The sequence below is a fragment of the Oncorhynchus masou genome, chromosome 12 (assembly GCF_036934945.1).
Source record: "Oncorhynchus masou masou isolate Uvic2021 chromosome 12, UVic_Omas_1.1, whole genome shotgun sequence".
Lineage (NCBI taxonomy): Eukaryota > Metazoa > Chordata > Actinopteri > Salmoniformes > Salmonidae > Oncorhynchus > Oncorhynchus masou.
The window spans coordinates 92971749-92986067 of NC_088223.1; the positions used below are offsets into that span (position 1 = coordinate 92971749).

General features: G+C 39.3%; 1 protein-coding gene across 1 annotated transcript; it reads right to left on the reverse strand.

Moving 5' to 3' along the window:
• Positions 1–376: 376 nt before the first annotated feature.
• LOC135551077 (high mobility group-T protein-like) lies at positions 377–12227 on the reverse strand. Its single transcript, XM_064982474.1, has 5 exons — positions 12117–12227; positions 9069–9229; positions 8163–8308; positions 6799–6973; positions 377–1243 (listed from the first exon to the last, which is right to left on the reverse strand). Exons 1-5 carry the CDS (start codon positions 12211–12213, stop codon positions 1100–1102), a joined length of 723 nt encoding a protein of 240 aa, XP_064838546.1. The 5' UTR covers positions 12214–12227; the 3' UTR covers positions 377–1099.
• Positions 12228–14319: the final 2092 nt, after the last annotated feature.

A 14319-nucleotide genomic window follows, 5' to 3' on the forward strand; every position in this document is an offset into this window, starting at 1 on the left:
TCAACAGACATGGCCAGCTGGTAGACGCGATTAATTGATAAGCTATAGCTGCATTGGTCACTTCCCGTTTCAATTAGAAACATCTGAATGACACAATCAAAGTCTAGAATAGAGTAAATCTGTAGACTGACATGATCGACTGGATCAGTTTCTCAAACTCGGTCACGTTTTGGTTTTTGCCCGAGAACTACACCGCTTATTCAAATAACCAACTGATCATCAAGCCTTTTGATTATTTTGAATCAGCTGTGTAGTTCTAGGGCAAATAACAAAATGTGTACCGGGGGGGGGGGGGGCCGGGACAGAGTTTGAGAAACTCTGACCGAGATTATCTGCGTAACCAAGAGATTCTAAACACACAAGACAGAAACCAGTCTATTAAAAAAAAAGAAAAGTTTATTGACGTCAGAAGCAATTCAGAATCTCAAAAAATAAAATAAAAAAAAAAAAATGCAAATATTTCCTCTTTTTGTTTTGTTTGCAATGACAGTGGTATTCAAATAGTCCAGTAAAATATCTTTATGATAATACGTAATTTAAAAACAAGAAGAAAAAACAAACGCACGGGGCCCATTGGAAACAGAACAACCACTAAGACCCTACATAATAACTAGGTCATGTGCTGCTGTGCACTGCTAGCTAAGGCAAATAGACACATCGGTTTCCAAGACTATTTTTATTATTTTTTACAAACCGCTTTAAACTGTAACAAAGGGGGGGGCGTCCACAAATTGCACCCTATTCCCTATATAGTGATCTACTTTTGACCTGAACCCTATTAGGTCTTTGACAAAAGCAGTGCACCAGATAAGGAATAGGATTCAGAGACTGGGAGATAGAAACACACAGACACAGGTGACACTGTTGTAGTGTTAAACTATACAAAAAAAAGGAGACAACAACCTGTACAGCTGCAAAACAATTGTTATACACAGCGTTTACGTTTTTGGAGGGAGAGAGGAGAGGGGTTGTTTGTTTTTTTTTGTTGTAACTTTTTCAAGTAATGTTTTTTTCTTTTGTTCTGAGTCAGTGATGCGTGAACAAGAAGGGTTAAATGCTTTATAAACAAGAAATGATAAGCTCCAACAACAACGTGGATCTACTCGTCATCGTCGTCGTCGTCGTCATCGTCGTCATCATCGTCATCGTCGTCGTCATCGTCGTCGTCGTCCTTGGTTGGGGCAGCGACCTTCACTGGCATGCTGACGGGCACCTTGCCCTTGTTGCGATACGCAGTGATGTCCTGAGAACGGGGAAGTGGACGAGAGCAGTGGTTCACTTCATTGCTACTAGCAACCACTCGGACTTGCCACCCCTCAGAGGTTCCTCTCTAGGTTTCGTCCTAGTCACCAAATGTGACTCGCAACATGGAAGTAAACATACAACAACTGCATCTGCTAATGACCACTTGGGCTATGCATGACTAGTTGTAACTTGAATTGTTAGGCTATGCCTGACTAGTTGTAACTTGAATTGTTAGGCTATGCATGACTAGTTGTAACTTGAATTGTTAGGCTATGCATGACTAGTTGTAACTTGAATTGTTAGGCTATGCCTGACTAGTTGTAACTTGAATTGTTAGGCTATGCATGACTAGATATAACATGAATTGTTAGGCTATGCATGACTAGATATAACATGAATTGTTAGGCTATGCATGACTAGATATAACATGAATTGTTAGGCTTTCTACTCTGTCAATCACCACATTCTTATCAGCAGACTCATCAGCCTTGGTTTCTCTAATGACTACCTTGCCTGGTTCACCAACTACTTCTCTGATAGAGTTCAGTGTGTCAAATCGGAGGGCCTGTTGTCCGGACCTCTGGCAGTCTATGGGGGTACCATAGGGTTCAATTCTTGGACCGACTCTCTTCTCTGTATACATCAATGATGTTGCTCTTGCTGCTGGTGATTCTCTCATCCACCTCTACGCGGACGACACCATTCTGTATACCTCTGGCCCTTCTTTGGACACTGTGTTAACAAACCTCCAGATAAGCTTCAATGCCATACAACACTCCTTCCGTGGCCTCCAACTGCTCTTAAATACAAGTAAAACTAAACGCATGCTATTCAACCGATCGCTGCCTGCACCTCCCGCCCGACTAGCATCACTGCTCTGGACGGTTCTGATTTATAATATGTGGACAACTACAAATACCTAGGTGTCTGGTTAGACTGTAAACTCTCCTTCCAGACTCATATTAAAACATCTCCAATCCAAAATTAAATCTAGAATCAGCTTCCTATTTCACAACAAAGCCTCCTTCACTCATGCTGCCAAACATACCCTCGTAAAACTGACCATCCTACCGATCCTCGGCTTTGGCGATGTCATTTACAAAATAGCCTCCAATACTCAACAACACTCAATACTCAACAAATTGGATGCAGTCTATCACAGTGCAATCCGTTTTGTCACCAAAGCCCCATATACTACCCATCATTGCGACCTGTACGCTCTGGTTGGTTGGCCCTCGCTTCATACTCGTCACCAAACCCACTGGCTCCATGTCATCTACAAGACCCTGCTAGGTAAAGTCCCCCCTTATCTCAGCTCACTGGTCATCATAGCAGCAGCCACCCGTAGCACGCGCTCCAGCAGGTACATCTCACTGGTCACCTCCAAAGGAAATTCCTCCTTTGGTCGTCTTTCCTTCCAGTTCTCTGCTGCCAATGACTGGAGCGAACTGCAAAAATCTCTGAAGCTGGAAACACTTATCTCCCTCACTAGCTTTAAGCACCAGCTGTCAGAGCAGCTCACAGATCACTGCACCTGTACATAGCCCATCTGTAAACAGCCCATCTACCTACCTCATCCCCATACTGTATTTATTTATCTTACTCCTTTTCACCACAGTATCTCTACTTGCACATCCATCTTCTGCTCATCTACCATTCCAGTGTTTAATTGCTATATTGTATTTACATCGCCACTATGGCCTATTTATTGCCTTAACTCCCTTATCTTACCTCATTTGGACTCACGGTATATAGACTTTTTGTTTTATTTTATCTACTGTATTATTGACTGTATGTTGCGTTTATTCCGTGTTACTCTGTGTTGTTGTATGTGTCGAATTGCCTTATCATATCTTTAATGCTTTATCCTGGCCATCTCGCAGTTTTACATGAGAACGTGTTCTCAACTAGCCTACCTGGTTAAATAAAGGGTGAGGGTTATATATATATAAATACCTGGTTAAATAAAGGGTTATATATATAAATACCTGGTTAAATAAAGGGTTATATATATAAATACCTGGTTAAATAAAGGGTTATATATATAAATACCTGGTTAAATAAAGGGTTATATATATAAATACCTGGTTAAATAAAGGGTTAGGGTTATATATATAAATACCTGGTTAAATAAAGGGTTAGGGTTATATATATAAATACCTGGTTAAATAAAGGGTTAGGGTTATATATATATAAATACCTGGTTAAATAAAGGGTTATATATATAAATACCTGGTTAAATAAAGGGTTAGGGTTATATATATAAATACCTGGTTAAATAAAGGGTTAGGGTTATATATATATAAATACCTGCTTAAATAAAGGGTTATATATATAAATACCTGGTTAAATAAAGGGTTAGGGTTATATATATAAATACCTGGTTAAATAAAGGGTTAGGGTTATATATATATAAATACCTGGTTAAATAAAGGTTTATATATATAAATACCTGGTTAAATAAAGGGTTAGGGTTATATATATAAATACCTGGTTAAATAAAGGGTTAGGGTTATATATATATAAATACCTGCTTAAATAAAGGGTTATATATATAAATACCTGGTTAAATAAAGGGTGAGGGTTATATATATAAATACCTGGTTAAATAAAGGGTTAGGGTTATATATATAATATATAAATACCTGGTTAAATAAAGGGTTATATATATAAATACCTGGTTAAATAAAGGGTTAGGGTTATATATATAAATACCTGGTTAAATAAAGGGTTATATATATAAATACCTGGTTAAATAAAGGGTTATATATATAAATACCTGGTTAAATAAAGGGTTATATATATATATATATAAATACCTGGTTAAATAAAGGTCAAATAAATAAATAAAATAGGCTATGCATGACTAGTAGTAACAACAGTTGTTAAGCTATGCATGACTAGTAGTAACAACAATTGTTAGGCTATGCATGACTAGTAGTAACAACAATTGTTAAGCTATGCATGACTAGTGGTAACAACAATTGTTAGGCTATGCATGACTAGTAGTAACAACAATTGTTAAGCTATGCATGACTAGTGGTAATAACAATTGTTAGGCTATGCATGACTAGTAGTAACAACAATTGTTAGACTATGCATGACTAGTAGTAACAACAATTGTTAGGCTATGCATGACTAGTAGTAACAACAATTGTTAGGCTATGCATGACTAGTAGTAACAACAATTGTTAGGCTATGCATGACTAGTAGTAACAACAATTGTTAGGCTATGCATGACTAGTAGTAACAACAATTGTTAGACTATGCATGACTAGTAGTAACAACAATTGTTAGGCTATGCATGACTAGTAGTAACAACAATTGTTAGACTATGCATGACTAGTAGTAACAACAATTGTTAGGCTATGCATGACTAGTAGTAACAACAATTGTTAAGCTATGCATGACTAGTAGTAACAACAATTGTTAGGCTATGCATGACTAGTAGTAACAACAGTTGTTAAGCTATGCATGACTAGTAGTAACAACAATTGTTAGGCTATGCATGACTAGTAGTAACAACAATTGTTAAGCTATGCATGACTAGTGGTAACAACAATTGTTAGGCTATGCATGACTAGTAGTAACAACAATTGTTAAGCTATGCATGACTAGTGGTAATAACAATTGTTAGGCTATGCATGACTAGTAGTAACAACAATTGTTAGACTATGCATGACTAGTAGTAACAACAATTGTTAGGCTATGCATGACTAGTAGTAACAACAATTGTTAGACTATGCATGACTAGTAGTAACAACAATTGTTAGGCTATGCATGACTAGTAGTAACAACAATTGTTAGACTATGCATGACTAGTAGTAACAACAATTGTTAGGCTATGCATGACTAGTAGTAACAACAATTGTTAGACTATGCATGACTAGTAGTAACAACAATTGTTAGGCTATGCATGACTAGTAGTAACAACAATTGTTAGGCTATGCATGACTAGTAGTAACAACAATTGTTAGACTATGCATGACTAGTAGTAACAACAATTGTTAGGCTATGCATGACTAGTAGTAACAACAATTGTTAGGCTATGCATGACTAGTAGTAACAACAATTGTTAGACTATGCATGACTAGTAGTAACAACAATTGTTAGACTATGCATGACTAGTAGTAACAACAATTGTTAGGCTATGCATGACTAGTAGTAACAACAATTGTTAGACTATGCATGACTAGTAGTAACAACAATTGTTAGGCTATGCATGACTAGTAGTAACAACAATTGTTAGGCTATGCATGACTAGTAGTAACAACAATTGTTAGACTATGCATGACTAGTAGTAACAACAATTGTTAGACTATGCATGACTAGTAGTAACAACAATTGTTAGGCTATGCATGACTAGTAGTAACAACAATTGTTAGACTATGCATGACTAGTAGTAACAACAATTGTTAGACTATGCATGACTAGTGGTAATAACTTGAATTGTTAGGCTATGCATGACTAGTGGTAATAACAATTGTTAGGCTATGCATGACTAGTAGTAACAACAATTGTTAGGCTATGCATGACTAGTGGTAATAACTTGAATTGTTAGACTATGCATGACTAGTGGTAATAACAATTGTTAGACTATGCATGACTAGTAGTAACAACAATTGTTAGGCTATGCATGACTAGTAGTAACAACAATTGTTAGACTATGCATGACTAATAGTAACAACAATTGTTAGGCTATGCATGACTAGTAGTAACAACAATTGTTAGACTATGCATGACTAGTAGTAACAACAATTGTTAGACTATGCATGACTAGTAGTAACAACAATTGTTAGACTATGCATGACTAGTAGTAACAACAATTGTTAGACTATGCATGACTAGTAGTAACAACAATTGTTAGGCTATGCATGACTAGTAGTAACAACAATTGTTAAGCTATGCATGACTAGTAGTAACAACAATTGTTAAGCTATGCATGACTAGTAGTAACAACAATTGTTAGGCTATGCATGACTAGTAGTAACAACAATTGTTAAGCTATGCATGACTAGTAGTAACAACAATTGTTAGGCTATGCATGACTAGTAGTAACAACAATTGTTAAGCTATGCATGACTAGTAGTAACAACAATTGTTAGGCTATGCATGACTAGTAGTAACAACAATTGTTAAGCTATGCATGACTAGTAGTAACAACAATTGTTAAGCTATGCATGACTAGTGGTAATAACTTGAATTGTTAGGCTATGCATGACTAGTAGTAACAACAATTGTTAGACTATGCATGACTAGTAGTAACAACAATTGTTAGACTATGCATGACTAGTGGTAATAACTTGAATTGTTAGACTATGCATCACTAGTAGTAACAACAATTGTTAAGCTATGCATGACTAGTAGTAACAACAATTGTTAGACTATGCATGACTAGTAGTAACAACAATTGTTAGACTATGCATGACTAGAGGTAATAACTTGAATTGTTAGACTATGCATGACTGAGAGAACATCCCACCTAACAGCTAACAGAGATCTAAATAAACCAATCAAATGCATAAAATAACAAAAGGGGTGATGTTTGTTTACCTTCTCGTACTTCTCCTTCAGCTTTGCAGCCTTTTTCTCATAGGGCACCTTGTCTTCCGCTGTTAGGTTGTTCCACTTCTCTCCCAGCTTCTTGGCCACATCACCGATAGACAGGCCAGGGGTCTCCCCCTTCACCTGGGGTCGGAAATCAGCGCAGAAGATGAAGAAAGCAGACCTGGAGAAGATGAGAGAAGATGAGAAGAAGAAGAAAAGGAGAGAGGAAACAGAAGGGTCACTGGTTTTTGTTCGGTTGTCAATTAATCGATTGTTTGTTTGTTGACGAAATATGGGAAACGCTGATGTTTTATTTGAGTGCTAAAGAAGCTGCTTTAAATGCAGTACTTGTGTTATTCAAATGTAGTGTTATTGTTCATTATTTTATAGTAGTAGTTTGCAAGTTCAAATCCCCGAGCTGACAAGGTACAAATCTGTCGTTCTGCCCCTGAACAGGCAGTTAACCCACTGTTCCTAGGCCGTCATTGAAAATAAGTATTTGTTCTTAACTGACTTGCCTAGTTAAATAAAGGTAAAATAAAAAAATAAACTCACTAAACATCCCCCCCACCTCTCCATCCTTCCACCCCCCCCCACCTCTCCATCCTTCCACCCCCCCCACCTCTCCATCCTTCCACCCCCCCCACTTCTCCATCCTTCCATCCCCCCCACTTCTCCATCCTTCCATCCCCCCCACCTCTCCATCCTTCCATCCCCCCCACCTCTCCATCCTTCCACCCCCCACCTCTCCATCCTTCCACCCCCCACCTCTCCATCCCCCCACCTCTCCATCCTTCCACCCCCCCACCTCTCCATCCCCCCCACCTCTCCATCCTTCCACCCCCCACCTCTCCATCCTTCCACCCCCCCACCTCTCCATCCTTCCATCCCCCCCACCTCTCCATCCTTCCACCCCCCACCTCTCCATCCCCCCCACCTCTCCATCCTTCCACCCCCCACCTCTCCATCCCCCCCACCTCTCCATCCTTCCATCCCCCCACCTCTCCATCCTTCCATCCCCCCACCTCTCCATCCTTCCATCCCCCCCACCTATCCATCCCCCCACACCTCTCCATCCTTCCATCCCCCCCACCCCAGAATTTGATGTAGTTTAAATAATGTACCAGGCAGTTAACCCACTGTTCCTAGGCCGTCATTGAAAATAAGAATTTGTTCTTAACTGACTTGCCTATTAAATAAAGGTAAAATTTAAAAAAAATGTAGTGTTATTGTTCATTATTTTATAGTAGTAATTGTTTCATAACTTACTTTAGGCACAGTTTAACCGATTCAGCCAGACATTGATGAATTATGAGTTTTGAAAAAGGGAGGGGGGGGGTGATTGTTTTTTACTGTCAGGCAGTACTCACGATGGTCTCTTGGGGGCATTGGGGTCCTTAAACCTCTTCTTCTTCTCTCCCTTTGGAGGAATGTAGCTCCTCATCTCCCTCTCGTAACGCACCTTGTCCAGCTTGGCCAGATCCTCAAACTTCCCCTTCTCCTTGGCAGACATGGTCTGAGGGAAGCAGAAGGTGTGATCAGATGTCAACAGTTTGTGTGTGTGTGTGTGTGTGTGTGTGTGTGTGTGTGTGTGTGTGTGTGTGTGTGTGTGTGTGTGTGAGTGGAACAAACACTATGACTACAATTGTTCACACTCATTGTGTGTATGTGTGCGTGTTTGTGTGCGTGTGTGTGTACGTGTGTGTACGTGTGCGCGTGTATGTGTGTGTGCGTGTTTGTGTATGTGCGTGTGTACGTGTGTGTATGTGTGCGTGTTTGTGTGCGTGTATGTGTGCGTGTGTGTATGTGTGCGCGTGTATGTGTGTGTATGTGTGCGTGCGTGTGTGCGTGTGTGTGTGTGTGTATGTGTGCGTACGTGTGTGTATGTGTGCGCGTGTATGTGTGTGTATGTGTGCGTGCGTGTGTGTATGTGTGCGTGTGTGTATGTGTGCGCGTCCGTTAGGTGCTCCACAGTGGTAGAGGAATACACCGTAAACAAACCAATGACATGCAAGAGGTGGCAGATTAGTATGGAACAACTTAGCTGTGACACAGGTCATTTGAAACTATCTCGTACCAGACAACTATCAAGGGGATTACGAGTGGTACAGGACAGTGTCCACTTAAGGGTTCCGCATCCCAAAAATGGCACCACCTTTGGCACACTATTCCAATTTAGTGCACTACTTTCAACTATAGGGTGCTGATCAAAAGTAGTGCACTATATAGGGAACGGGGTGCCAGTCAGTCACAGCTGAGATGTGTTCCATACTTACCTTCCATCTCTCAGAGCACTTCTTGGAGAACTCGGAGAAGTTGACGGAAGCTTCCGGGTGTTTCTTCTTGTGCTCCTCCCGACAGGTCTGGACAAAGTAGGCATAGGAGGACATCTTGCCCCTCGGCTTCGTCGGATCTTTCCCCATCTCAATATCGGGATCTAAAATGGACAAGAGAGAAGGTTTTAGAATTTTTATTCAGTATCTCCTGACCCCCCCCCCCCAAAAAAAGCACGAGTCACGTTGTATTCAGTATTTCCTGCCCCCCCCCCCCCCAAAAAACACAAGTCACGTTGTATTCAGTATTTCCTGACCCCCCCCCCAAAAAAAACACAAGTCACATTTTATTTTGAATTTTCTGACCCCCCCCCCAAAAAAAAAACACGATTTACTGCCATATATTCTGAAATGTTACCTAAATGCTTTCCTGCAAACTGCACGTGATTGGAGATCTGTCTTTGTTTTCTGTAATGACCTTCTATCAGATTGCGCGGTATTGGCAACAGGTGGCGGATGATCGAGCTAATAGTTGATTCGCGGACATTTTCTCCCAATCTCAGCCATGGAACTCTGCAGCAGCTCTTTCGACGCGAGTTCAAATATTTTTGTCCCAACTGGTTATTTTGGAGTGCCATCCTGATCTGGTAAGAGTCTGTGTGGTTCCACAAAACCTTCCACTTCTTAATGATTGGTCTGACTGTACTCAATGTATAGGACATTGTCTTATAACTTACCCCTAGTCTGTTATCGATCTATAACTTTATCCCTGAACTCTTCTGAAAGCTCTTTGTTCTTCATGATTGAAGCTGTGGTTGAAATTCACGACATGAAGGAAGGCCCTCACAGAGATTGCATTACAGGTGGAAGCCCCTTTTTAAAGATGTTATAAATATTTGTTGCATCGGAGTTATTAGATTTGCTTTGACAAAGGGGCTGAAAACATATTTAATATTATTTTACCTTTTTTTTTTTTTTTAAATTTGGATAATTTATTTTCTATCATTTGGGTTCATTTGGGTTCCCCCTTCCCCTATCAGGCTGGACTCAATGTTTCCTGCCCTTACTTACTCTTGGCATCAGAACTGTAAACGCAGCTCTCTGCGAATAAACACGTCCGGTTCTGTGTGTTTGATAGAAAATAAGTTTGTGGAAATAAACCCTATCTGTAGGAACGTTTACGGACTGTCACGCGGAATGTGCCCTTCGCTGAAAACACAGCCGTTACCTTTACTGGTCAAATCATGCGAAATGTAAAAAAATAAAATAAAATAGATGCTTATTTTCATGTATTTTGTACAGTCTTCCGTTAGTCACCTCATATTGGTGAGTTGTTTCGTGTTTAATGCAGAATGCCTGTCATTTGATCATTGGAGGTTTAGCTACATAACGTTATAAGTTGTCATTCTACAAGGGGGAAACATCCTTTAAACTTTGTGAAGTTCAAGTGTAGAACATGGGATACCCTTCGGACAGATTTGACATTTTTTTCACTATTTCACGAACTAAATCGGAAAGAAAATGAGAAATGCATAAAGTACCATGTTTCTGATTAATTGGTGTATAATGTTACTAGTGCATTTAGCTAACTCTATAGAAATCTATTCCTTAGAAAAACAAAACCCGAAAAATCTAGAAATAAAATACTCCAAAACCAGAAAATAAAGTCAAAATATGTTTCAATTTCGATTCAGCAACATTTGAAAAAATAATTAAAATGTGGGGGAAAAAATCTCGTGAAATTCCCTATTAATATTGCTGGTATGGCTGCATGTCTGTGTTGTAGCAAAGCAATGCGTTTCTATCTGTCGAGTGAAGTAGTAATGGCGCATAAGGCTTCTCGTTGAAGGAAAAAGGAGGTCAACAAACGACGGCAATATTTCTTCTTCCATTTTGTGAGAAAGCCTTCTTCGTGAAAGAAAGTCGCCCTGAAATGTCTCCACCCGCATTCCCGATCGCATTTTGAATCGAAAAATATGTTGACAAAGCCCGTCAGCTTGACCATGTTTTTCTCCCGGTAGATTCCTATTGCAATAGCCGTGGTGTATAGTAATACACTGGGTCTGTGCTATGCCTATGTGCGGGCTGTGTAGAGTCCTATGAGCTCGGAATGGCCGCTTGTGTCTTCATCCACTAACATGGAGAATATGGCTCCTTCTCTTTGTGTCAATGCACAGCCATTGCATGCAAGTAGAGGGCAGAGCGACCGCGGGGTACCCACCTCTTTTCAATCTGCGATTTCAACTCTTTAATTTCAACAGAAAAATACAAAAAGACTGTCGTTGGAATAAGGAGAGATGGGCCTTTAATTTTCATTTTTTATATTTTACAGTTAGACACATGGTTGGTGATAAATCACGGTTTGAAAAAGTTGGAAGGGAACTGCGATTGTATGGCTGGCTCCGCAGTTACTGTCTGCCTTGTTTCCTATGCGAGTACAGTCAGCCATTACAGTAAAGCGCAGATTCCCGAGGTAATTTCTCACCCTATTACGAGGCAATTTGTGGAAGAAAAAAAACCCGAACAGTTACAATTTTCAGAGCAAATTTCTTTCTGTCAATGTTTTCTATATTTTCATTGTCAATCTTCCCATGGTTTCATCTTCATATGACAGGCATCACAGCCTCGCAATACACTGCAACGGGCACAAGTCTCATGTTTGTGCGCTACCTTGCTAGCCAGCTGTCCACTGAACATGACTGATTTTTAACTCGGTAAATACACCACATTTTATAATAACACTGCAACAATTACCTGATAGTAATTTATAAAATACATTATTTTTTTTAAAATGTAGATTATTTTAGTTCTCGCCTTTTTTCAACCAGCGGCTAAATACTGTGTGCTTCGCTGGCAATTTTCTTGGTAGTTTTTGACCGGTTTCTTCGAATAAGAAAAAAAAAATCACATTTTTTTTTTTTGCAAACCTAATATTCAAACATGGTCAATACATCTCAAAGGAAAATTTCTACATTGTCTTGTCATTTTTCTCATCCTTACCGACACTTCTCGTATATTTTTTTCTCTCCCTCTATCGTGTGAGATACTTACCAAAGGCTGCCGCTTGGATCTCAAATGCACTGCAATGGCTGTAATGTGGAACACCAAAACGAATGCGATACGCAGTGTCTTGTCGCTTCTCTAACATCACTCTCGGCCGAGCTCGCTCTCTCCCCTCCCTTCCCATTGGCTACCGCCAAGTTTTGTGCCAGTCTGATAGGATATAACTTTTTCATTGTCCTAATATCAGACGATGCGCCATTGGCTACCTTTTGTGAAACGTCACGGGAGTTGTAAAATGGCGCGGTGATACGAACATTTTTTTTTTGTTGTTGCTGGTGCTGAGCTTCCTGGATGTTTGTAGAGTGGTTTGCCCATAGCATTGAGTTTCTGTGCGTTGAACACAGTGAAACGCAAATGAATGGGACAACTGCGGAGCGTTTTGGTGAGCAACAGCGTGTTAAAGTGAACGGGAACAAGGTGGTGGTGGGAAGTTACCATCCCACCCCCAATGATCAATTGCAACCACTGACTATTAACACCATCCTATGTTAATTAACTTTATTAGCAAATTAAGACTTTGTTAATAGAATATATTAGGATGGTGGGTTTTAAATAGGAATAATAGAAAAGTGTTTGAAGGGACCTCTTGGTAGGATGATACAGTATATCATGTAGAAGGAATTTGAGATAATTTTGTCGTTTGTAATGAAACAATGAATGACATGGCACAGTATACACTATCAATGCAGATGTATCAATGACAGTATATCGAGGCAGTATTAAGCAAGGTTCTTCTTTTCGACAGAAGACGGCGTTTATTATGTTATTAGTGATTGTTTAGGAGAAATACAAGATTATTTAACAAATGTTCATTACACGGTATAATCTAATGCATGTTGATAGCAGAGGGAGAGTCTATAATGAGGTTTAATGAAAACCGTAGCCAATAAAACTAAAAGCAGACAAGCAATTTTAAGACCATTTATTTTTCTATTCTATCTGTCCTCACTATAGTCCTCATTGCCACAAACGGAACAATCCGTTTTATGTGCGGTCCTCTGGCTAAATGAAGCAATGTTGACGCGCTTTTATCGGCTACAGTTCTGACTCGAACCGCTACTTCATACCGTTATTTTTATGCTTTTGTAACTGTATGTTTTTGTTAGAATGTTTTATTTTTTATTTTATTTTATTTCACCTTTATTTAACCAGGTAGGCTAGTTGAAAACAAGTTCTCATTTGCAACTGCGACCTGGCCAAGATAAAGCATAGCAGTGTGGACAGACAACACAGAGTTACACATGGAGTAAACAATAAACAATAAACAAGTCAATAACAGTAGAAAAAAATATCTATATACATAGTGTGCAAAAGGCATGAACAGGTAGACAATAAATAGGCCATAGGAGTGAATAGTTACAATTTAGCAGATTATGTAGCGAAAGGCTCAACCTTTTGGATACATGCATTAGGATTACAAGCAAGTGCATCGCTGGATACCTGCTAGAAAAACGTTGATGTCAACGCGCTGACACATGCGTGTATGTTCGCCAGCGCTCCTATGAATAGAACTGTATTGCGTTCCACAGGCCAATACGGGCGCATTCAATTCACACGTATAAGGTCAATCCATGCATTGATTGAAGCCTAACTTAAAAGTTAAATAAAAACAATCATATGTCATTAAGAAATATAATATTATTTCAATTTTGACACATTTTGACATATTTGATTGGACCTTTGTAGATAGCGCTATATTCCATGCCCTTTATATATTTGTATCACAGTGAATGATGGTTTTCTCATTCCTTAGTCCCTCAAGCTCAAATTCATTATCATCATCATCATCATCATCATACCAGTAACCTAAGACCCCAGCCCCATTTTGCCACGAGGCTGAGAGAAAACTGTGCAGTTTTAAAGCTAATTTCTAGTCATTAAAATAATAATAATAATAATAATGGTTTATGACATGGGTGATGGGGATAATGATGCTTTCCTTCCACAGTCTGATATTAATATGCTGTTTTTTTTATAGCAAACCTTTGTTGGCATCATCATCTTAAATGAAACAGCTCTGGATTTACAGTGTTCTGCTACAATCAATCAATAAATCAATCAATCAATCAATCAAAGTATCAGTAAGGAATCCTGCTTTATATCCACCAGGGCCTGTATGCAGACTATGTTGCCTGTAGTTATGTCAAACGTCTCCATTGTCTTGGGAGGTAGGATTGGTTACCCTCTCCAT